The 25,240-nt window shown below is 41.3% G+C and overlaps 1 protein-coding gene across 2 annotated transcripts; it reads right to left on the bottom strand.

The window, feature by feature from the left end:
* Window positions 1–3,156: 3,156 nt before the first annotated feature.
* On the bottom strand, window positions 3,157–20,851 carry CBX1 (chromobox 1). 2 transcript variants are annotated; one of them, XM_015570870.1, is made up of 6 exons: window positions 20,846–20,851; window positions 13,006–13,009; window positions 9,841–10,017; window positions 9,177–9,354; window positions 7,534–7,628; window positions 3,157–4,689 (listed from the first exon to the last, which is right to left on the bottom strand). In XM_015570870.1, exons 3-6 carry the CDS (start codon window positions 9,978–9,980, stop codon window positions 4,545–4,547), a joined length of 558 nt encoding a protein of 185 aa, XP_015426356.1. In that variant the 5' UTR covers window positions 9,981–10,017; window positions 13,006–13,009; window positions 20,846–20,851; the 3' UTR covers window positions 3,157–4,544. The 2 variants fall into 2 exon arrangements, with proteins under 2 accessions (XP_015426356.1, XP_006774321.1); XM_006774258.2 differs by lacking the exons at window positions 13,006–13,009; window positions 20,846–20,851 and adding an exon at window positions 18,842–19,004.
* Window positions 20,852–25,240: the final 4,389 nt, after the last annotated feature.

Raw genomic sequence — 25,240 nt, 5'->3', positions numbered from 1 at the left:
CCCTGCCTCTAGTTCTGACTTCATTGTGGAGCCATGTGGGGACTCTGGGGAATACATGTGAAACTGAACACCTGATTTGATTTCTAGTCCTTGTTCTGTCCAGGGATTCTGTGAAAATGCACATCTGCCTAAATTAGCCGATAAACAGAATTCAGTGCACCAGTTGTCTCCTGAGAAGAGTATGGGACCTTGCTAAAGAGTTGTGTTCAGAATTAGATAGAAACTCTTGTCTTCCTTTCAGAGCACACAAAAATACCAATGGCAGTCTCAAGGTTGGTTCTTTTCCAGTCCAACTTCAACTGCAGACTGGAGACAGACTGCACAGTATTTGTTACTTCATTACAGATGATAGTTCAACCAAGGAAATAAAACCTAGTTTAGTTCACATGGGGAAAGGTGGAGAAAGACCATAGTTAATGCTCTGCCCTGACCCAAAGCCAGGCCCCAAAGTTCCCCAGTCTGACCACAGGCTATGCAAACAGTAAACAGGGCAGGACTGGTCAAAGTCAACTAGGATTTAAAAATCCATGTGGGGTAAACATGGCTTTGGTACTATCACCACCATGCAAACCAACAAGGTCATAGTGCAGACTCAGACCTGCCGTTGAATATTTTAACACAAGTTATTTAATATAAACAAAAACTATAGAACTGAATTGTCAGCATATATTGTAAACTTACTGTTTCAACTTTACCTTGGAGTTCTGTCACCTTACTGGCCTAAATAAGAAAGAAAGAAAAGAAAAGAAAGAAGCCTTAGAAACAGACTACAGTTGACCCTTGAACAATATGTGTTTGAATCGCACAGGTCCACATATATGTGGATTTTTTTCAATAAATACTGTAAATGTATGTTCTCTTCCTTATGATTTTCTTTATTGTAAGAATATATAATACATATAACATACAAAATATGTGTTTTACAACTGTTATTGGTAAGGCTTCTGGTCAACAATAGGGTATTTTAAGTTTTGGGGGAGTCAGGTTATATGTGGATTTTCAACTGTGTGGGGAGGGATGTCAGTGCCCCAACCTGTGTTGTTCAAGGGTCAATTAACTGTGCTGCTGTCCTTGCTACCACAGAGCAGGGCCAACTATGCTTTTCATCCCAGCAGGAGCGTTATTTCAGATATCATTTGCTTTCAATATTCAGCAAGAAGCTCCCAAGGCCAAGGTGAATTATAAGTCATTCATATAAGTGAGATGAGCAACTTGAGCATTGTCTAGGAAAGCAGTAAGTTTTGGATAAAACCTCAGCGCTGAACAGTCAAACCAAGGGTGAGGTGCAGATCAGAGACTGATGGTTGTCTGGGGATCTTAAGCTCTTCTATCAAACTTCCTTAACCATATTCCAGAACACCAGGATACCTCTAACTTGATTGCTTTCTACTACAAGGCAAAGTGAAGCCAAAAATCCTTCCTCTTTACTAAGCTGAATGCTGGCCTAGTAGTGATATTGGTATTCCAAATTCTAGGAGGGAAAACACTCAGCCTGGACTTAGTTCAGTCCTATCATCTCTAAATTTTTATTTTTAAAATATATTTTTACTGATTTCAGAGAGAGAGGGAGAGGGAGAGAGCGATAAAACATCAATGATGAAAGAGAACCATGGATCAGCAGCTTCCTGCATGCCCCACACTGGGGATCAAGCCCACAATCCGGGCATGGGCACCGACTGGGAATCAAACCATGACCTCCTGGTTCATGAGTCAACGCTCTAGCACTGAGCATGCCAGCCAGGCATGAGCTCTAAATTTTTAAATGAGAACATCCTCATGAGACAATCCAACTTGCAGATCAGATTAATATCTCAAACAGAACCTGGCTCCATACACAGTTCAGGATCTGGAGCACTACAGAAAATTTGCACTTCAAGTTTCCAGTTCCACCCAATGATAGCAATTCCCTCTATCATTTTCCCTTTCTGTATGAGGGAGGTAATTACTTTGTAACACAGGTTCCCAATGCCACCGACTATAAAGATCTGCTGAGCACACATGGCCAAACACCAAATAGCCATGGATTAAAACCAAAATGAGCTGAGCGTGAATGAGTTCTGGTATAGAAGATGATCTCTGAAATTAAATTCAAATATTCAACTTAAAAATTCAACTGTTAAAAATTATTTAAAATTGGTAGTCAAAACTTTCAAATGACACTGAAAAGCATAAGTATTCCTTAGTACTGTCAGTTGATAGAGTGCTCCTGTGGTCAGTATACTGGCCATTTACTGTACCAACTTGAAACTCAACTGAAGACAGTGGAGGAGCAAGGCTGTTGCTGTTTTTTTCTTTCACTGGTCCTGCCAATGTAGGACATCTCCAATAATGATATTGTCACCATATTAGTAAGCTCTCCTTTTGTAATAGTCATTAAGGCAATAACCTATCTCCTCTCCAAGTCCTGGCAAGAGGTCTATGATGATGCAATTTCATTGAAGCCATCCAACAAACACATTTTGCACTGCCTGAAGAAATGTTCTCTGAATACTTTGTTTCTAAAATTTGTTGTGTCTATGTATATTTGTTATTTCTAACATTTCTGCATGCATTTGTGGCTTCAATAATCACTTGAGAAAAAATTATTCTTAAACTTGAATCTAGAAATGTGATAAAGATAACAAAAGTGTGGATACCTATCTCCATTTCAATTTTCATTGTATGTAATATCATTTTCAGTGTCTTCCCTGGAATGATATAGTTTTATAAGAGTTCAGGAATCTAGAAATGACAATGAAGTAGGTTCCAAAGGTTAAGGCTAATGACGAATAGCAGCCCATTCTGGGCACAAACCAATGCTGAAGGCTAGTTTCAGTACATCTTACGATGCAGAACAGAACCAGAATACTGCCCACCTCACCCCCAACTCTCTTTTATTTAGCTACTGACTGCTCTTCTGCTGCCAACTCCAAGAACATACCCTCAGACCTCTGCAAAGAAAAAGCCTCCCAGCTCAATTTTCCTTATGTCCCCCCAAACTCCTAAAAGACATTTTGAAAACAGTATCTACACATCAGTTTACTTGAAACAAATGCTTTGTACTAAGGAGCTGAATATTTTACACTGATTTCATCTCAATGGAAATCCCACTTTCCCTTTTTATAAACGACGAGTCAAGTCCCACTTTGGCTCTAGAATTATAGGCAGAAAACGACATTAAGAAAATAGATGATATTTTAATTCAGTAATCAAATCCAAGGCTAATTCCTGAAAATTCCGGAAAGTTGAATTTAGCTAAGGTCACACAAATCTATGAAATACATGAACCAGGAGCCAAACCTAATTCAAAAAACTCATGTTTCCAAACATATCATAGTTTGGAAGTGTTATCAGGTCACAAAGTGCCAAACAAACAACCTTTGAGCAGTAAGAAAGACAGAATGATGTGACAACATTTACAGTTTCTGCAGCAATTATAAATGCTCAATAAATATTTACTCAATTAACATAGTGAGACCACTCAAAGATGCAGGCCAGGTGCCAGATTCTGAAGCCTACAGTGTTCAAGAAATAAACCATCCAGGTGTACAAGTTGTTTCCAACAGGCTGAACCTATAAGGTAATAAAAGGCAAGGAGGGCTTCTGGCAAGACTTAAGACAAATCAAGGATTATAAATCTATATAGTTTTATTAAAACAAAAACTGACAGTGTTGTATGAAGTTTACATTTAAACAAAGTTTTCACAGAAATCTAACACATGCCTAAAAGGATTTTACAATGAAGGTCTAGATGTAGGTCTGGATGATGTCAAGAACTGATGGATTTCATGAGTCAAGACAGCATTTTGGGTATTAATTCTTGGGATAAAAAAAGGATTTTTGTTTTGTGTCTTAAAGTGAACCACTGCCCCAGTAAGAAAGTGATTTAATCTTCTCCTGAGACCAGGGCTTTTGAAATAATCCAACTCTTGGAGTGATTCAATGAACTTGTGCTGTCAGTGACTGAACCCTGCCACCAATGGTTTCAGAGTTCAAAGTTCAAATAACAGAGAGGCTCCAAGAGTTTCTCCATCCTAAAAACATGGGCCCCCTATCTTTACTCTCACACCTCCTATACCATTCCCTTCTCCTCCTCCCAAATACCTCAGCCAGGAGCTTGGATGGACAAGCTAATGTCTATAGCTTCATAATTAGGAGAGAAAGGGTCTTGTCAATTTCAAGAATTAGCACCTCTAAGACAGAATGATCTGCCTATATATATGCTCCAATAAAAGACTTTCCCTTCTCAACTAATTTCCATCCTCCCCCCCTCCCCCCCAAATGGCAACTTTGGTAACTTATCAACTGGCTTAGTCCTTTGTTGGGAAAAGAATTAATCTCCGGCAGGGAACACCTTGGCCTGTAAGTCTCAGGCATTCACAGCTTTTAAACAGTCTCTCAGAGTCCTCAATTAGATTGCCAATTACATTTTTTTAAAAGAAAATATTCTGGACACAAAACCAAATCTTCCAAAGCCACTTCTATGGTATCAAGACAAGTAGAACTCCTTCCCCTCCCCATTGAAACCCACAGTCAGATGTGACAGGGGCTGGTACTCAGGAGAGTTAATTCTTGTCATCTTTTTTGTCATCATCCTCTGAGGGATAGGAATGCCACGTCAGCCTTTCCTCATAGAAGGATATGACGACCTGGGGGCACTTGACATTGGCTTCCTTGGCTGGGACCAGGTCAGCCTCATCAGAGTTTTTCCTGCAGAATAAAGCACAGAGAGACTTTGAGACCAGGTGCTAGTGGTCTCCCAGCTTGGGTAAGAGGCATACGCTCGGGGAGGGTGTTAATACGGCCAGAGCAGCATTTACTGACAGCTTTTGGTTAAGTGACACTCTTGTACATATCCTGTTGAAAATCTCCTTTGAGTATCTTTGTCAAAAGGTAAGTGATCTAACTCAATCTATCACATCTGAACCTCTGGGAAAGGCCAGAAAAAGCACGACTCTCTGAGGGAAGAAGAAGAGAGACTATCACATTCTTCCAAAAGCCATATGCCAGCTGCCGGGGACCCATGGAGAGATCTTGGCTTTGTCACAGGATTTCATACTATGCTGTATAACACTGAATACCAATCTCACATTGGCCAGAGCCAATGCAGGTGAATACTTTCTTGCTAACTCATAATTATACCGTAACGGTATAATCACCAAAAAAATGTGTTGCTGGGGTCCAGCTGATAGGGACTGGGCTAGACGGGCCAGACATGCCCTGTAGCCCTCCCGCCATGCTCACAGATATGCCAGAACTCCCAGGTGCTTTGAAATGGTTCTTCAACATTGAGAGGTAGAAAATGACTGGACTATAATGTAATTCTCTATTTCAGTGATGGCGAACCTTTTGAGCTTGGCGTGTCAGCATTTTGAAAAACCCTAACTTAACTCTGGTGCCGTGTCATATATAGAAATTGTTTGATATTTGCAACCATAGTAAAACAAAGGTTTATATTTTTGATATTTCTTTTATATATTTAAATGCCATTTAACAAAGAAAAATCACCAAAAAAATGAGTTTGTGTGTCACCTCTGACACACGTGTCATAGGTTCGCCATCACTGTTCTATATTCTTCTAAATATTAAAACGTTCTCAAAATGTAAAAAATCACATCTATTCCAAGGGACAAAGGAGTACTCTATCTTTAGGTCATTGGGAATGTCTCAGATGGAAGTTGTAGTATAGGGCAGGCAGTAGATATCTATATATAAAAGGCTATTATGTAATATGCTAAGTGTCCCTCTGACTGTTTGACCATTCGACCAGTCGCTATGACGCGCACTGACCACCAGGGGGTAGACGCTCTGATCGGTAGGTTAGCTTGTTGCTGGGGTCCAGCTGATAGGGACTGGGCTAGACGGGCTAGACATGCCCTGGAGCCCTCCCGCAGTCCCTCTCCAGCCCAGATCATGCACTAATGGGGTCCCTCGGCCTGGCCTGTGCCCTCTTGCAATCCAGGACCCCGTGGGGGATGTCGGAGAGGCGGTTTCAGCCCAATCCCCGTAGGCCAGCCTGAGGGACCCCGGGCACCTAGTATGATAGAATCTCTGATGAGGCACCACTCAAAAGTTCCAGAAACCCAGCAACAGGGTAAACCAAAGCTCCACAGCTCCACAGTATCAGGGACGAAGCTGGTAAGGTATGTTTCTGAATAACGGATTCAAAAAAATGGGAGAGAAAGGAGTATAACAGTATCAGAATCTGAAGCAGGCTGCCCCTTGTTCAACAATGTCCTCAGAAGTAAGTTCAATCATTTCACTGCATAGGAATATTTGCTATTTTTGGAAATGGACAAATATCTTCACCCCCTCCCCCCCCAGGAAAGTAACTTCAAAATGAACTTGGTTTTATAATCAAAATCAATCTTTAACATAAAGGGTTATATTCAGCTATAATCTTTACACACAGCAGTGAGTCAACCAAAGGAGTGTAATCTTAAGGAACATGCAGATACTACTCTAACTCAGGTGAAATGTAGATAAATAAAGTGTACTCTAGCTGGACTGAGTAACTCCTGGAATCAGTTCTTTCCCTCCAAATGCAGCACCTTAAAAACAAACACCCCCCCCCCACATAAAAACCCAACCCCCCCCTTTTTTATGGGCTAGCAATAAATCAGTTAAAAGGAGGTCAGGTTCAGTAAACACCCAAGGAATGCATAGGAAGAAAACAGGTTTAGCTAGCTGTGACACAGGCTTCCTATGGTGTTAAACTTAGACGTCTCTGGCTACCTTCTAGAGAAGAGCTAGTACAAATGTGAGTTTCAGAGAAGGATCTAGACTGGCCAAAGGACAAAGCACCTATAATGTTGTCTTCATAGGCAAAGGCTTAGAATTATTCACTCCTAATATATATTTTAAAAACAATGAGATCCACTTGAGGGGAAAAAAGCACAAGCATTTTCAATTTTTTTAAAAAAGGGAGGCCTTCCTTTTAGACAGAGTAGGGAAATTATCCAAAATTTGGGGTTACAACTGTTTCCATTAAGCTGTTTCATAGAGTATTGCTATCATTGGTGTTTATACTTAATGGAGAACAATGTAGACATGCTCTATGCTCAGTGTATGACCCCTGCTGGCTGATCTTGGAACTGTAGAATCTGTACAAATGGGAAAGAATCTAACAATTAAGGACAAAGAAAAGCTACAGAAATTTTTTCCTAAGTCAGAGAAGTTAACAGAATTTCTGAGCCTGGGGCCAGCCTAATCTTTATTAAGGAGGTGGTAGAAGGGGAGGATGGTTCAATCACATTTCATATTTTTTCCTTTCACTTGGAAAGGAAAGTGAAATGTGATTCCTCCCCATACCCTCTCCACTCTAGATTTTCTCCTACCTCCTAAAAAATGGCCAAACATCTGAAAATCCTAGGGGCCCCTACCTGTAAATCATGAGTCCAGGTTGACAGTCAGGCCGAGGGTCACTACCGAAGGACTATGCCATCTTAAAGATTTCACACCTGGGTGACTGGAATTTCGAAGGTCCAGCTCTTTTCTCTGGCATGGAACAAATGGGAGAAAAAAACACACACACAGAGCCAGTGGCAGACTCACCATTTCATCAGGAACATGAGCTCTCCGCTGGAGTCTGTAGCTCCAATAATCCGTTCAGGCTCCAAACCCCGGGCAAAGCCTCGAGGCTTTTCTGGCTGCAAAAACCAGAGGGATTGAACAATTTTAAGTACGTGGGGCTGCTGTCCAGACTGGAGTTACTCCTGTTTCTCTATTCATGTACACAAACTCTTCTGTCAATATTTCACCAATACCATGGTTCCACGCCTTTTAGAATTGTTCTGAATGATTATCCCATCAAGCTCTGAAATGCTTGAGGCTTCCCCACGTGGAAAAAGGGACATAGAACTCAAAGCAAAAAAAAAGTTAACAAAGGCTTCATCACCCTCAAAAAACAACTTATTTGCCCAACCAGCGTGGCTCAGTGGTTGAGTGTTGACCTATGAATCAGGAGGTGACAGTTCAGCTCCCGGTCAGGGCACATGCCTGGGTTGTGGGCTCAATCCCAGGTGTGGGGCGTGCAGGAGGCAGCCAATCAATGATTCTCTCTCATTATTGATGTTTCTCTCCCCCCACCACCCCCGAAACCAATAATACATACACACACACATACACACACACTAGAGGCCGCCCAATGCATGAAATTCATGCAAGAGTAGGCCTTCCTTCCCCGAGCTGCCAGCTTCTGTCCGGCACCCGGGCCCCAGGCTTCCCTCACAGAGGAAGGCCCTGCCCACCCGCCACAGCCCACTGGTCGGTGGCCTGAGCCTCCCTCTGCTAGGCAATCATGGGGCAATGACTGTCCTGGTGCCAGTGGGTGTCATAGTCTGGTCGTCCAGGTCATTCGGTCTAATTAGCATATTATCCTTTTATTATTTTATATATACATATGTATATATATAATAGACAACTTACTTTAAGGTACTGAGAATGGATTAAAATAGCTACCTTGAACCTGTAATGATTAAAACATTGACCGAACCCTGGCTGGTGTGGCCCAGTTGGTTGGGCATTGTTCCACGTACTAGAAGGTTGCTGGTTTGATTCCTTGTCAAGGGCATATGCCCAGGTTGTGGGCTCAATCTCCCGTAGGGGGAGTGCAGGAGGCAGCTGATCAATGTTGTGCTCTCACATCAATGTTTCTATCTCTTTCTTCTCCTTCTCCCTTCCTCTCTCTAAAAATCAATAATCTATTTTTAAAAAAACAAAACAACCTGGCTGTTGTGGCTCAGTGGTTGAGTGCCGACCTATGAACCAGGAGGTCAAGGTTCGATTCCTGGTCAGGGCACAGGCCTGGATTGCAGGCTCAATCCCCAGTGTGGGGCATGCAGGAGGCAGTCAATCAATGATTCTCATTGTTGATGTTTCTATCTCTCCCTTTTTCTCTTAAGTCAATAAAAATATATTAAAAAACAAAAAACCAAAACACTGAATGCTACTGACTTACAGGAATGAATTGTTCCCGAATCTTCACATAAAATAAAAGTAGATTATGTGGCTGGCTTTATGAGAGTAATGAGCCCCCAAATATTCTGTAAGCATTAGCCTACGATTCCAAAAGGACTGAGAGGTGGCTGCTCATATTTAAGCAGCAGCAGAACAAAAGTACTGAAATTAGCTGGCTTTCAGCTTCGTTGACAGCAGTAAGAACGCTGGCTAGTAACAATGCTCATTCCTACCCTTACCTCTTCCTTCTTCTTCTTTGGTTTGCTCTCCTCTCCCTTATCTTCAGAATCAGAGTCAGCTTTGCGTTTGCCTCCTTCTGATTTATCTGTCTCATGTGCCGTTTTCTGCGACTGTAAAAACTCAGCAATGAGGTCGGGGCAATCCAAGTTCTCCTCTGGCTCCCACGTGTTGTCCTCACTGAAATTAGAGCACACGGTGAGTCACTTTCCACTGAAGGTTAGCACACTCACAAAAAGGAGAAAGAAGCACAGGAGGACAACAGCCAGTGTCCTTGGCAAAGAGGAGTTAACAGTGAGTAACTCGATTTTGCCCAAGATCAAGAACTGAGCAAAGTTAAAATTACTTGGGGTCAAGGATGGTGGGAGGGAGGTTGCTTTTTAGTGCAAATTGAAAATTTAGAAACGCCTCTTTCAAAAAAATGTACTTTCTCTTGCAAATGTATATGAGTCCAAAGCCACACACAAAATCGTTCCTCAGAAACCACTGTCCTGTATTATAGCGCTTTATACATACAGACCATTTTCCTAGTTAGATTATAAGCCATGAAGGCCAGGCCTGAGTCACACTGCACCCGTTGAAACACCCTAGCCCCTGACATTACTAGACTCCTGAGAAATAGCTGGTGATTAAGTGAATGGATTCACCCAGGTCAGTGAAACGTACTCTGAGAACCCCTTCCACTTGAGGAGGTACTCCACTTTGCCCTTTACCACTCGACGGTCGAGAACTTTTTCCACCACATATTCCTCTTCCTCCTCTTCTAGCACCTCCTCCACTTTCTTCTTGTTTTGTTTTTTCCCCATAGTGCCCGCCAGTTTTCTGGTATAAAGGGTGACGCTGCTAAAATAAGAAAATGAAAAGGATGTAAGGGCACACTCTTGTTGGTTATGTGAATATATGGATGCCAAGAAAACCAGAGACATCATAGATGACTTGAATAGTGTGTGTTGCTTACTTAAGTGCTGACTATTCATCTTCAATACACAATGAGATTTGCTGATATACTCAGCTAGAAAGTTAGTTCATAAAATGGCTCCAACTAATCTCACAGCAAAACTTACTCTTGCATAGCTACATAAAATTTTTATACATATTCTAAGTTAAAAAGTTCCCAATACCCTTTTTACTATAAAACATATCTAAAATATATTATATTGAAAGAAAATCAATCCCAAAAAATAATGTATATACATCAAACATATACATGTAACCCCCTGATCCGTACTTTTTCTATTCTGTTTTCCATTTCATGATAGTACCGGGCTTGATTTTTTACTGTGGGAAATAGTTTGTCCTATTTATTAAATGTCTAGTTTAATTTTCCCTTTTGTATATGTTTATAACCCATTCCTCCCCAGTTAAAACACCCTCTCTTTTAAGTCCCCTCAAGATTCTTTACGCAGTCTTTCCTGAATGCCGCCATTAATTTATACGTCACAAGTTTCTTGTTATCTTCTCATTGTATTTAGTTTATTTTTAAGTCTGAAAATTTTGGGGAAATGGGGGGGGAGCTTAATTATCACAGATAATAGAACCTGATTTTATTCCTAAAATACATCAACCTTTCTAAGGGGTTTTCCAGAGCTAAAATTCTAGTCCCCTATAAATCTATTTTCTTTTGCCCTTCATATAACGCTTTGACTCCTGGTAGGCTTAAAGCCTATGGTTTACCAATGTGTGTCAGTAGGTGGCACCATAAGATACCAACACAACAAAACTGATCTAAAAAACTGGCCAAAATCTACAATTGATGGATCAGTTGCCCAGAATGAGATACAATCAATCAAGAGCATGGAAGATGATCCAAACAATAAAGAAGTTACTACCATGTTTGAATTTAAGACAATGTCAATTTGGTTTGGTTAAATTGGTTGTAGAAATTTCAAAATACTTTAAAACTGGCCCGTACAGATAGAATGTATTTTAGAAACAGTCCATCTATAGACTATATGAAATATAACAAACTTTTCATAAAAGTCAGGATCATCATTATGGATCTTTTAAAAAAATAAATATATTTGATTTTAGAGAAGGGAGAGGGAGAGAGAGAGAGAGAAACATCAATGATGAGAGAGAATCATTGACTGCCGGCCTCCCACACATCCCCTACTGGGGATGGAGCCTGCAACCCAGGCACGTGCTCTTGACTGGTATCGAACCTGGGACCCTTCAGTCTGCAGGCTGATGCTCTATCCACTGAGCCAAACCAGCTAGGGCCATCATTATGAATCTTACCTACAGACGCTTACTTAGGTTTACACTCAGACATTCCCACGTCAGCGTCTATGAATAATGCTGACAATGAAAAATCACTTGTTTGGCTACTAGAAAATTCTAGACATTGCTGTATACTGGAGATTCAACAGAGTAAGAAATGGTCCCTGTCTTCCTGAAGCTTAAGGTCGAGTAAGAAAAACATGTAGACACTTCTCCCCATTAGGTATTTTGAACTTTTGCAGAGCACGCAAAACAATGTTTTCTGAGATGCTTTTAGTGTGTGTGGCCTAAGGCAACACTCAAGGTACCTTCCCCCTTCCAAACACAAATCTAAGAGTATCTTTTCAACACTCTTCCTCTCTATTTACATACTGAAGACTGACTTCTCTTGACTCCCAAAACCTCTATGCGTTAGAGCAGCGGTTCTCAACCTGTGGGTCACGACCCCTCTGGGGACTGAATGACCCTTTCACAGGGGTCGCCCAAGACCATCGGAAAACACATATATAATTACATATCACTAAAGCAGCGGTTCTCAACCTGGGGGTCGCGACCCCTTTGGCAGTCAAATGACCCTTTCATAGGGGTCGCCTAAGACCATCCTGCATATCAGATATTTACATTACAACTCATAACAATAGCAAGATTACAGTTATGAAGTAGTAACGAAAATAATTTTCTGGTTGGGGGTCACCACAACATGAGGACCTGTATTAAAGGGTCGCGGCATGAGGAAGGTTGAGAACCGCTGCGTTAGAGAAAGTGCCAGGAGTCTTCCACAGACTAATCCCTGGACTTCATGTAACCTTTGGCTAATTCCTGGGTAGCTTCACTGTGCCCAATTCAGAAGTTGTGCTTCTGAAGGGAGATCGTTATTCAGGTTTCCAAATTCTGATTGCCATATGACAAATGTTATTTTATGAGTAAAGAAAAATCCATTTTCTTTTTGGATAAATGCAGCAATGTTTTTTTCCCAAGAACAAGTACTACTCTTTGTTTGCTTATTTTCACTGTTGATTGAAGCAGTAGCAAGATTCATGGTCAGTCTTTGGTTAAAAAGAGCAGAGAAAAATAAACTGACAATCACTTTTAGATAACAAAGGGCTAGATAACTCCCTACATTAATCTGGACTGAAAACTGGAAGACATGCCCTTTCTCAATAGATGGAAGGGAAACAATGGGTTAAAGATGATCAAAAAAACATAATTTTCCGCTAATAACCCTTCTAAGTAATTAAATTTAAAAAAGGAAGTATTCTATTATTATGGCATCAAAATTCAGAGCTATTTAAGGCTCAAGGTTATCTACATTAAATATCTATAATTGCCTTACAAAAATAAACAGCATTTCACTCATGGTGATGCAAGGACACTAGACTTGGGGTGGGGAGCACACAATTAAATATACAGATGTCAATTTATAATCTATCATCTGAAAATTATAATGTTATTAACCAATGTCACCCCAATAAACTTACTTTGAAAAATAATAAAATGAGATCTATCCTTAAAAAAGAATAATAAATGGCATTGAATACTGCCTATCTGATCCTGCTACTATGAACCAAAAGGGCCAGGTCAGCTTCAGGCTAATCTCTAGCTACTATAAGCCTCTCTTCCCTTTATCATTAGCATGGCCCCAGGGAGTACGTCACAGAATAGAATAAGAATAAAATCCTTAAGGTTAGGTAAAGAAAATTTCCTAAATGGGGAAATCTAAAGTAAGACCTCTTGATTTACATCTTTACTCAAATCATTGTCCTAAGAACAGTTAAAATAACAAGTAAAGATGCAGAAAACAGATTCCCACTTTTCTCTTGAGCTTTCTGGATGGGCTCTTCCCAGCATCTGCCTCCAGAGATTGGATTCTTCACACGGAAGATTCTCAGCCAGGCTTCCCAGCGTGTTTCCCCCTTGTTTACAGGTAGTTCTCTAGGTTTCTGAATAAACTGTTTCCAAACTCAGTAGAATGCAACCCACTCCTCCTATAGAATCTAGTACCTTCAGAAGAGCCAAGAGTGTCCTTAAATATGATGGGCAATTATTCTCTTATAGCTTCCAAATGGATTATTTCAAAGGAAGCCTCCTCTTCCTGAAGATGGCCGTCTCTAAACACCAGCAGAGACAGTATGAAGGAGCATTCTCAATTAGAATTGCTTGCAAGAAAATTTCAAAGGAACTCAGATCAGTGTTGCAGCATATTGGGGGGAAGGAAGCCTCTAACAAACAATACTTGCCACTCCCCTAAACATCTTGGCAACCAAATTATGTCACAAGTGCCGTAATCAGCCCAGCCAGTGTGGCTCAGTGATTGAGCATCGACTTATGAACCAGGAGGTCAGGGTTCAATTCCTAGTCAGGGCACATGCCCGAGTTGTGGGCTTGATCCCCAGTGTGAAGTCAGACACATGGAGGCTAAATAGCATGTTATTAAACAATGAATGGGTTACCAATGAGATCAAGAAAGAAATGGAAACTTCCTGGAAAGAAATAAAAATGAACACACAACAACCCCGAACCTCTGGGACACAGCAAAAGCATTCCTGAGAGGGAAGTTCATAACATTACAGGTGTACCTCAATAATAATAATAATAATAAATGATTTAACCCTACAATGTAAAGAATTAGAAAGAGAACAAGAAGAAAAGCCCAGAGTGAGTAGAAAGGAGGACATAATAAAGATCAGAGCAGAAATAAACGACATAGAAGCAATCGATGTGTTTCTCTCACATTGATATTTCTCTCTCTGTTTCCCTCTGTCTCTAAAAATCAATAAAAAAGTATCCTTGGGTGAAGATTTAAAAAATAAATAAAAAAAAAGAGCAAAGGACCTAAATAGATACTTCTCCAAAGAGAACATACAGATGGCTAAGAGACATATGAAAAAAATGCTCAAAGTCACTGATTATCAGAGAGATGCAAATTAAAACGATAATGAAGTATCAACTCACACCTGTCAGAATAGCTACCACCACCATGGAATACTATGCAGCAGTAAAAAAAAATAATAATAATGATTAAAAAAAGGATCTCTTACCCTTTGAGACAGCATGGAAGGACCCTGAGATTATTTGGCTAAACGAAATAAGCCAGAGAAAGACAAGTATCACATGATCTCACTCATATGTGGAATCTAGTGAACATAATAAACTGTTGAACAAAATAGGTCCAGAGACAAAGAAGCCTGGAACAGAATTTTGAATCTCAGAGGGAAGGTGGGGTGGGTAGGAAGAGATCCACCAAAGGACTTATGTGCATATACAAGTTATGAACTTGGACCTCATGGACACAGATAATAGGGTGGGCCTGGGACAGGGGATGGACTATAAGGAGTCAATGGGAGAAAAAAAGGGACAAATGTAATACTTTCAACAATAAAGAAAGATCTTTAAAATAATTAATAAAACAAATAGTAATTGTATTTAACATTAAAAAATTAAAAAGATCATCTAAAACAAAATTAGTAAAAAATACCTTTAGATTAAGTAACATTTAAAGAGAACCGAATGACAAAACAACTCAGCAAAAATCAGAAAAATACACCAAGTTTAGGGAATAGTTGGCTCAAAGTCCTAAGGTATGTAGGCGCTTGCTTTATGGGGAATACAAACATGGCCAGATAAGAAAGAGCTAGACTGAGGGGAGTGGTAGGTAGGCAGTGACCAGGTGATCCTTATTGTGCGCACCACCACCCACTTCATCCTTTCTTTCATCTAGTCTCTTTTTCCATTCTTTGTTTTCCTTCCCCCTCTAGCTTAGGTTTAAGACCTAGTCAATTAATAGCTATAAAAGTTTATATCTACAGCTCTACTAGCTTTTAATACTATCTATTTAAAAAACCAAATCAAATCAATCAGCATTTACTAAGAACCTGGGTGGAATATAGGGTGACCAAGTAAATTCCACATCACAGGAACCCTCTCAGAACCAGGCAAATGGAGCTGTTTGGTCAGGCTAGCAGAATATAAGGACACCCAAGAAGTACAGGCTTTTGCGAATCCCTTAAAGCTAAGTGACAATAACATAATAACAACTAAACACTTATTGAATACTTAACACTTAATGCATATAAAGGCACTTAATTCAATCCTCAGAACAACTCTTTTAAGCCTGTTTCACAAATAAGGAAACTAAGGCTTACTGAAGCAAAGAAAATTTCCCAAAGTCCCCAATAGTAAGACACAAGGCCAGGACCTAAAGATCCTATATAATAAAAGGGTAATATGCAAATCGACCGATGGGCAGAACAACCAGTTGCTATGATGTGCGCTGATGCTCAACATAGGAGCTTCCCCCTGGTGGTCAGGGCACTCCCCCTCAGTCACTGCTCCCGGCTATGAGGGCTCCCAGGGCTCCCTGACTGTGAGAGGGAGCAGGCTGGGCTGAGGGACGCGAAGATGTTTCGCCCCCACCCCCCACCCCCATGCATGATTCTCGTGCACCGGGCCTCTAGTAAAATATAAAAAGGTAAGCCCAGATTGTGTGGCTCAGTGGTTTAGCATCAGCCTATGAACCAGGAGGATGCGGTTCGATTCCTGGTGTACAAGGCCTCTTCCTCCTTAAAGTCCAAACTCCACAGTATTTAACATCTAACATCCTTTGGCTCCTACCACTCTATACTACTGTTTCCCTCATAAAACCTACACTGCTGTCAAAACAGAAAACCAGTCTAGCTGGCATGGCTCAGTGGTTGAATGTCTCAGTGGTTGAATGTCGACCTATGAACCTGGAGGTCACTGTTTGATTCCTAGTCAGGGCACATGCCCGGTTTGTGGGCTTGATCCTCAGGGCATGCAAGAGGCAGCTAATTAATGATTCTCTCTCAACATGTTTCTCTCTCCCTTCCTCTCTGAAATCAATAAAAATATATTTTAAAAACAATACAAAACAGAAAACCATAACCTGAACATACCCTGCACGTTTCTCCATGCATGGCCGTGCTCACTATTAAGAAGCTAAATATTATAAGCTAAACCAAATGAAATATTATTTCCCTACCCAACCAAGCTGAATATTATTTCTCTTTTCCTTGCATTTCCCAAAGCATTCTGTTTCTATTTCCACTTAAGACACTCAAAGGTAAGTCTGGCGCCGTGTAAGGTGTTGAACCCTACATGGGCAATAAAGATGAATGTCTCAGACTCAGATAACCAGGGAACAGAAGTTCAAAGCTGTCAGCTTTTTAGGGAATGATCAGCAAGATACACCTAACCTACTAACCCTAAATGGAAAACAAGGAAGAAGTACCTTTGCTGAGCATATATATATCATCAAAAGGCAGGTGAAGGCATGTGTAGTATATTCAGTTTGTAGTCCTCCTGATTCATGTTTCCAAACTGCTTTTAGTCTGTTAGCTGTGGCTGTTTGTAAGGCAAATGCTTTCCAGACAGAAAACTTTACTGAGCAGAAAACAAGAACTTATGCCACATATCCAGGGAACAAGGATTTTATTTATTTTTTAAATATATTTTATTACAGAGAGGAAGGGAGAGGAATAGAGTTAGAAACATCGATGAGAGAGAATCATCGATCAGCTGCCTCCTGCACACCTCCTGCTGGGGATGTGCCTGCAACCAAGGTACATGCCCTTGACCGGAATTGAACCCGGGACCCTTCAGTCCCCAGGCCGATGCTCTATCCAGTGAGCCAAACCACCCAGGGCAACGATTTTATTTTTTAAAGGAATCTCTGCCTTCTAATTCCAGGATCTAGGACTAAAATACTGATGTGTGAACAAAATTAGAATATTATCTGAGATATAATCAGAAACTTGGCTAACCCCTTTATAGTATGTAGATGTGAAACTATAGGTTTGGGTTGAGAGGCCACAGGGATCTGCAAATATCAGAACAGCTATATATGAAGCAAATATTTTTGTTTAAGATGAAACAAAAGTTATTAGAAAGCTACACCAGAATTATGACTAAGTTGGAATTAAAAGCAGAGACCAAAGCATTGACAGTTAACACAATAAAACCAGATTACTGACACTAACCACTCCAATACCACAGTTCTATTAGGCCTTCAATGTATTGGTTATTATTAAACGGAATGGCTATTATTATTATTATGAAGTGAAAAACCTATCAAGTCTAAGGCAAAATCTGTTATACCACCAGAGATAGAATACGAAAAAGGGAGATTTTGAAATATAAATGACTAGAAAATGACAAAAATGCATCAATTCCCGTTTTAAATGGTGTGAACTCAGAAAGAAACATCTTCCTACTCACTAACATGGGTACTGGAAGATATAATGGTTGCTTCTTTTCTTTCCATGTATGGTTAGAAGTTTTTTAGTATCCTGTAGTCAAAAATACAGAAGACTAGGGTATCCTTGCTTGGTCTTCTTTAATCAAGAAACTAGAAGCACCTGGCTACACACTATTTACATTTTTAATGATAAAGAAAACAATTTAGGCTACAGCATCCAATGGGAAAAGAACAGAACCACAGGGGAAGTTAGAAATGACGGAAGAGCCTTCACACTCCTGATGTTTTATTAAGGGGCAACTGATTCCAACAAGGTGTCCTTCAGTCATACCACTTCCCATGCAAATGTCTAGAAGCACTACTTCCCCAGTTGTATTCACGCATCTATCCCGCAGCCAGGGGCCTTCCAGGACTATTTCAAGCTGCTGCCATGATTCTTACCGTGACCGTGACCGAGGAGGCTCCCTCCTCTGAGCCGGAGCTTCTGTGTAACTGATCTTTGAATCAGCTTCGGCTCAACTGAGTTAAACCAACATATGCCCGAATATTATACAAATTCATGAAAAAACCTTCATTTGAAGCTTAGAAAAGGAGGTAAAGTACTGCTCACTCTGTAGTCAAATTTCCCAACAACAACAACACAAAGAGCCCAAGGGGCTGGGGGTGGGGTGGGACGATCTAAGGAACTTTCCCCGCTTTGTCTCCCAATTTCCCACATCCCTCAAACGGTAACGTAGTAACCCCTTAAATGTTAGCTCATCTACATATTCCTACCATTTCACTGCCCTGTGTGACCGACCAGTAACCATCCCAGATAAAAACGTTAAGAAACGAATTCAGAACCAAAGCTGAAAGGGCTGCCCTTGAACTTTCCACTTCCCAAGGAACCACGGAGTTTAGGCAGCAGAAGGCCTGAAGAGGGAAGAATGCGTGCGCCGACCACCCTTCCTTCTTCACACATCATTTCTCAGCCTCCCCACGCGACCCACCTGGAAGGAAGGGCAGCCAGGTCTCCCCTTTTATCTTCAAGACCTTACGGTTACGGATACACCCTCGAACCTCCCCTCTGCCTGCGCTCACAGCTCTTTCCGCCTCGAGAGCCACGGCAGGCAACTAACTCCTCCTCCTCCTCTCCCCCCTCCTCCTCCTCGCCCCTTCCCAACGTATGGCATGCACCAGTTTGCGCACCCATCCCTCCGCACCTTGGGCTGCGCAGCACCCTTTACAACTTACTCCAAGTTACTTTGCAAGCGGAATGCCTCTGGGAGCCCCGACCAGACCCCAAATTCTCAGGTTACACTTCTAAGCCTCGGTTCTGGCCGTTGTGAACCCTCCAAACGCATTAATGTCCAAGCGTTAAGGCTGCCCGGCCCGACCCGTTCCCCGATCTCCACCACGTCCCTCCTCTCCGGTGCAATCCTGCAGCCCACCCAGTCCAGGCAACACTACCTGGGTCCACCCAGGGCGCGAAGAGCAAGCGACCCGCCAGAGCTAGGCCCACGCCGAACCTCTCCAACGTCCGCCTCGGAATGCGCCGCCCCGCCCCCTTCATCCCTCCGGCGCTCGCCGTCCGACTCCCAGCGCGCGGCCCCCATAGTGCCCGCCAGTTTTCTGGTATAAAGGGTGACGCTGCTCAGAGCAGCGCCCAAGAGCAAGAGGAGAATCGGTGCTGCGCTCCTGGCGCGTCCCGTCGGGGGCGGGGGCCGGAGGAGTGGCGCCCAGAAAAGCAACAGGCCAGGCGGCCGCGGTCGAGCCCCTCACTGAAGCGGCGTACCGCAGGCCCGAGCCAACGGCCCTCTCCTTAGCCGAACAAAAGAGCTTCTCACTCTGCGCTGCCCGCCGCCCGCACTGCGCAGGCGCGACGACCTGCCGCACTGCTCTATGGGACACAGAGTCTCTCCGAGACTACAAGACCCAAGGTGCTGTGCGCGTCTTACGCCGCCACGCACTGTTTAGGAGGGTTTCAGGGAGTTTTCGTTTTTAAACTACCTGGTGTTGGGGGAGTGTCGTTTAGAACTTTGTTACCTAGAAAATTAGAACATGTGCTTTTGTAAGCACGTCCCTTGATGCTTGGTCCAGAAGATGAGCCATTTCTGGAGAGTAATTTACATTCTCAACATTTTTGAATCTTAACAGGTTTCTCACCAGAACTTTACAAAATCTCCAAAAATCTCTGAAATCCTTAATTCCCTCCTCCTCACATTTCTGTAAGGCTCCTACTTATCAACCTTTAGATTACTTTCCTTTGGAGGTCTTCCCTGACTTATTAGACCAAGCATGTCCAACTCAAAGGCTAACATGGGCCAAATAAACAAGGTTTAAGTTTATGTGGGCCGCTAAGAAACAAAAGCTTCAATTTTCATAGAAACGTAGGTTTATTTCGATAGAGACATGCTGAATACAAAGGGCTGAAATAAATGTCATCATTAACATAAAATAATAGAACATTTAAATAAAAATACTTTTTCTTAAACATTAACTTACCAGACACTGAAGAACTGCACAAATTAATAACTGTGACGCAAATAAACCTACTCTTTCTGTTCTCTGAAAGCGAAATATCTCCTGTTGCACACACCAAACAAGTCATTCCAAGACTAATGACGGGACAATCGGCTGCTAAAATACTAGCATTCACTGCTAGTATTAGTGGAGAGAAATGGTGTGCCTGCGAATAAGGCCCATCAGGGAAATAAATGCAACACGATTATGGTAATCAGTCATTAGCGAACACTGTAGTTCATTATTAATAATTATGTATAACAGGATATTGTAAAAATTAAGTTACAAAATTTTTATTAAAACGTTTTTTACATACCATTATATTGGCTGGACCGCAAAAATATTCATTATTGGGCCGCATATGGCCCACGGGCAGTGAATTTGACGTGCTTGCTTTAGACTGTTAGGTCCCTCTGGTAGGTGTCATCATGGCATCTTGAATTTACCCTTTTTATTAGCTGTGCCAAAGGATAGCATTAGCAAAGAATCCCCTTATCTTCATGAGCACTCCACCAGTCACCCCAAAGAAACAGAAATAGGCAGAAACCGTGCTTGTGTCTAAGGTTCAGAAATAGCCAAAGAAAAACCAATGAATCATAAGTAATAATTAGTAAACATTTATTGTGCACACAGATTGAAAGACAATTTGTAAACTGGGAGCACTCAAACCAAAACATGGAATGAGGCTTAGAGGTATATTATTGTAAAGCATTACATTAGTGGGAAAGCAATGACTCTTTATTCTTCACAGTTATTAGTTACAATACTAGGATTTTCTTAAATGATAGGGAATTGGTCAGTGCTTACCTCATATCAATCTTGGGAAACAGTTCAAATTTTGCTTATGATTTCCAGAGGCATAAACAAGAGACTCAAGTTAGTCTTACAAAGTAAGCGAAGCCCGGCCAGCATAGCTCAGTGGGTGAACATTGAGGTTAAGGTTCAATTTCCAGTCAGGGCACACGCCCAGGTTTTGGGCTCGGGCATGCAGGAGGCAGCCAATCAATGATCTCTCTCATCATTGATGTTTCTATCTTTCTCTCCTCTCCCTTTGGCTCTGAAATCAATAATATATATATATATATATAAATAATTTGCCATCTCAACCACTTTTATGTGTACAGTTCATGGTCTTAAATACATTCATAGTGTTGTGCAACCATCACCATCACTCATCTCTGTAACTCTTTTCATTTGTAAAATTGAAACTTTATACCCATTAAACAGGCATGGGGAAGTAGGCAATGCAGGCTGGGGTGGGATTCCATTGATTGGGTGATAAGGTTGTTAATCTTTCCATGATAATAGGCAGTTCTTGAATGAGAATGGACCACATTCCAAGGTTGACTCCCAGGTCCTAGAGGCATACAACCCCCAGCCAGGTTAGAATGTCCTTTCTTTAATCAGAATTAGGCAATCATGGTTAACAGAGCATGATTAATATTTCCCATAACCATAGCTAGTCCCAATATTCTATTTTTGACCCTAACAACGTAAGTGGAATTATAATATTTGTCTTTTTGCGACTGGCTTGTTTCACTTAGCGTAATGTTCTCAAGAACATTATGGTTGCCATATGTGTTAAAATTTCCTCCCTTTTTAAGGTTGAAGAATATCCCATTGTATGTGTACATCACATTTTGCTTACCCATTCCTTCACTGTTCGACACTTAGGTAGCTTCCACATTTTAGCTGTTGTGAATAATGCTGCTATGAACGTGGGTGCACACATATTCTTCGAGAGATACCATTTGCAGTACTTTTGGTTACATACCCAGGAGTGGTTCTTATGGTAAATCTATTTCTAATTTTTTTAAGAAACTGCTGTACTGTTTTCCACAGTGGCTGCATCACTTTATATTCCTACCAACAGTGCAGAAGGGTTTCAATTTCTCCTTTCTAGATGCTTCCAATTGTTTTTTTTAAAGTAGCCATCCTAATGGGTGTGAGTCTTTGTTTCATTTTGATTACTACTTTGAAATTCTATTGTTAAAGATTTATTCATTTGGGGTTAACAAGCACTCTTTTAAGAGGCAAATACACTTAAGAGCTCTTACTTTCCCACCCCCATCAGTCTGATTCTCACGTGACTGCCAGGTAATAATGGGCGGTAATAAAACCTACACTTCTCAAATCATGCACCCATATCCCTGAGATTGATTAGTTTTCTCAAGAGAAGGGATCACTGCTTGGAGAGGTACTTATATAATTTGCTAGCATTTCTGATATGATCAGGATTGGCCCTGGTATCAAGTGTTGGAAATTGTTGACAAAATAAGCTCGAGATAGGGGATCAACTGTTTGTGAAACCTATATTACACTCAAATTATTCAATAAATGTATTAATATTCCAAGTGGGTGATGCAAAGCTAAGCCCTTATGTTCTTTTTTGTTTGTTTGTATATATTTTTTAAAATATATTTTTATTGATTTCAGAGAGGAAGGAAGAGGGAGAGATAGAAACATCAATGATGAGAAAGAATCATTGATCAGCTGCCTCCTGCACGCCCCCCCACTGGGGATCGAGCCCACAACCTGGGTATGTGTTCTTGACAGGAATCGCACCTGGGACCCTTCAGTCTGAAGGCCTACGCTCTATCCACCGAGCTAAACCGGCTAGGGCTGTTGGTATATTCTTTAAAATATCAGCTCCAGGAGGTCAGAATATTTTTCTGTTTGGCTCACTGCCAAAAACAGTTCTCAGCTCATAGAAAGGGCTCAATAAATATTCGCTGAGTGAATGGATACATACTGCAGATAGACTCTGTGGTTCTCCAAGTGTAGTCCATGGAGTCTGAGAGTGCCAGAGACAGTTTCAGAGAGTCTGAATGGTCAAAATTATTTTCCTGGTAATACTAAGACATTACATTGTGTTGACATTTTCACTGATGGCACAAAAGTAACAGTGGGTGAAACTGCTGGCAGCTTAGCATGAATCAAGGCAGTGTGGCATCAACTTATAGCAGAGTCACTGCATTCTTCACTGCTATACTTATGCAAAAAAAGAATTAAAAGGCTACTTTCACTTAAGACTACCCTTGATGGTACAAATTATGAACTTGATGAAATCTCTTTCTTAGAATATGTCTTTTTAATGTTCTCTGTGATGAAATGGAAGATGTACATAAAGGACTTCTGCTGCTTACTGAAATATATAAGGTTGTGCAATTGTTTGAGATGTCTGGGTTAAACTAGCTGCTGTTTATAATAGAACACAATTTTTTTTTTTTTAAAGAATGAATGACAGAAAAACTATGGTTATTCAGACTTGGATATTTGAATGAAATAAGCTTTCATTCAAGGAAAATATTTCTATTTCAGTATTTGAGCTTTCATGCCAAAATGATAACTTGGGAAATATGGTATTCACCAAAGTGAGATTAACAGCTTCACAAAACTGATGATATCAGTGGTTATTTTAATAAATATGATTTTTAAAAATATTGAATGAAATGCATCAATATTTGGAAGATCTGTATAACTCAGTAAACCAGTATTTCCCAAATGGTTTCAGATACCCCATTGCAACCAACCTTTAAGAAACTACCATTTGTTGAGTTTTGCTAGTATCAAAGAAAGATATCCACAATAGTCCGAGAAGGCTAAAAAAATCCATGTGAGACAGGATTTTCATTTCCTAGACCAAAATAATATAGTACAACAGAGAATGGGGAAGCAGAGAATTCAGCTGTCTTCTATTAAGACAGACATTAAAGAAATTTGCAAAATTGTAATACAATGTTACTCTACTCCAGCGGTTCTCAACCTGTGGATCGCGACCCCTTTGGGGGTCAAACGACCCTTTCACAGGGGTCGCCTAAGACCACGGGAAAACACATCTATAATTACATATTGTTTTTGTGATTAATCACTATGCTTTAATTATGTTCAATTTGTAACAATGAAATTGGGGGTCACCACAACATGAGGAACTGTATTAAAGGGTCGCGGCATTAGGAAGGTTGAGAACCACTGCTCTACTCAATAATTATTAACAAGCGTAGTTATAGTTCATAAAATATATTATCTTTACATGTAATGGTTTATTATTATTGTTTTAGGTTAATTAATAAATATTTAAACTTTTTAAATTAAATGTAGTGAAGTGACATCGGTTAATAAAATTATACAGGTTTCAGGTATACAATTCTATAATACATCATCTGTATTGTGTGTTCACCACCCCCCCCCAAAAAAAATGCTTTTAAATTTTTCCAATTTAATTTCTAACTTGGTGAATATCCCACATAAACCAAAGCTGCTTGGGGTCTTTAAAGATTTTTAAGAATGCAAAGGAATCCCGAGATCAACAAGTTTGAGAAAAGCTGCTCTGAAGTATGTCAATAATCTTCACGTTAGAGATGAGGACATTAAGGCTTACAAAGATTTAGGACCACCCGTTACAGGCCACAGGGTCAGTGTGATGCTGGGTATAGTACCTAGCCCTTAGCTCCGGAGCTTGTATTGGTGACCGTAACTTTCTCCTTGATATTATCTTTGCTAACAAAATCGTTAAACTGGTAGTTAAAGAACATCTCAACAACATAAAGAAGTCTTCATCGCATTCAACGGATTGTTCTTTCTCACTAACTAGCAGCCCCATCCTGCTTTGGGCTTGTTTCGGCGAGTGAAACGTGTGTCGCTGATCCATTTCAGTCCGCCTTTGTGTTTTTTTCGCACTGACAACCTGTGGTTTGCGAACCTGAGTCCAGGTCTTCGTGATAACTCTACCGGCTCACCTGGGACTTTGCGGGGCTCCAGGAACCCGGACGCCTTCTTCCCCGATTCTCCCACACTCAAGACCACGCTTTGCGGAACGGAGAGCTCGGTGACAGCCTCCTCTCACCCGCGCCCGGCTCCCCGAACCCTCTACTTAGACCTTCAATGACGCCCCCTGGCCGCTGATTGGCTGGCCTGACCACAGTGGGCGGGGCACGGCCCTGGATGGCACTTCAGAGTCCCTGGGTCGCCCCTCACCGGCGTCCACCCGACAGCACCCGGATGAATGGTTCGGGGTCCCCGACTGCCGCCAGGGCCTGGGTGGGACCCAGCGCGCCTCCGGGGGAAGCGGGATCGCCCCTAAGAGCCCGGGCCTGCGGGGGCGGGGCGTCCTGGGCACCGGGGATTGGC

This window comes from Myotis davidii, unplaced genomic scaffold, assembly GCF_000327345.1.
Source record: "Myotis davidii unplaced genomic scaffold, ASM32734v1 scaffold327, whole genome shotgun sequence".
Lineage (NCBI taxonomy): Eukaryota > Metazoa > Chordata > Mammalia > Chiroptera > Vespertilionidae > Myotis > Myotis davidii.
The sequence above is the reverse complement of the archived record's forward strand: the minus strand, read 5'-3'. Positions and strand labels throughout refer to the sequence as shown.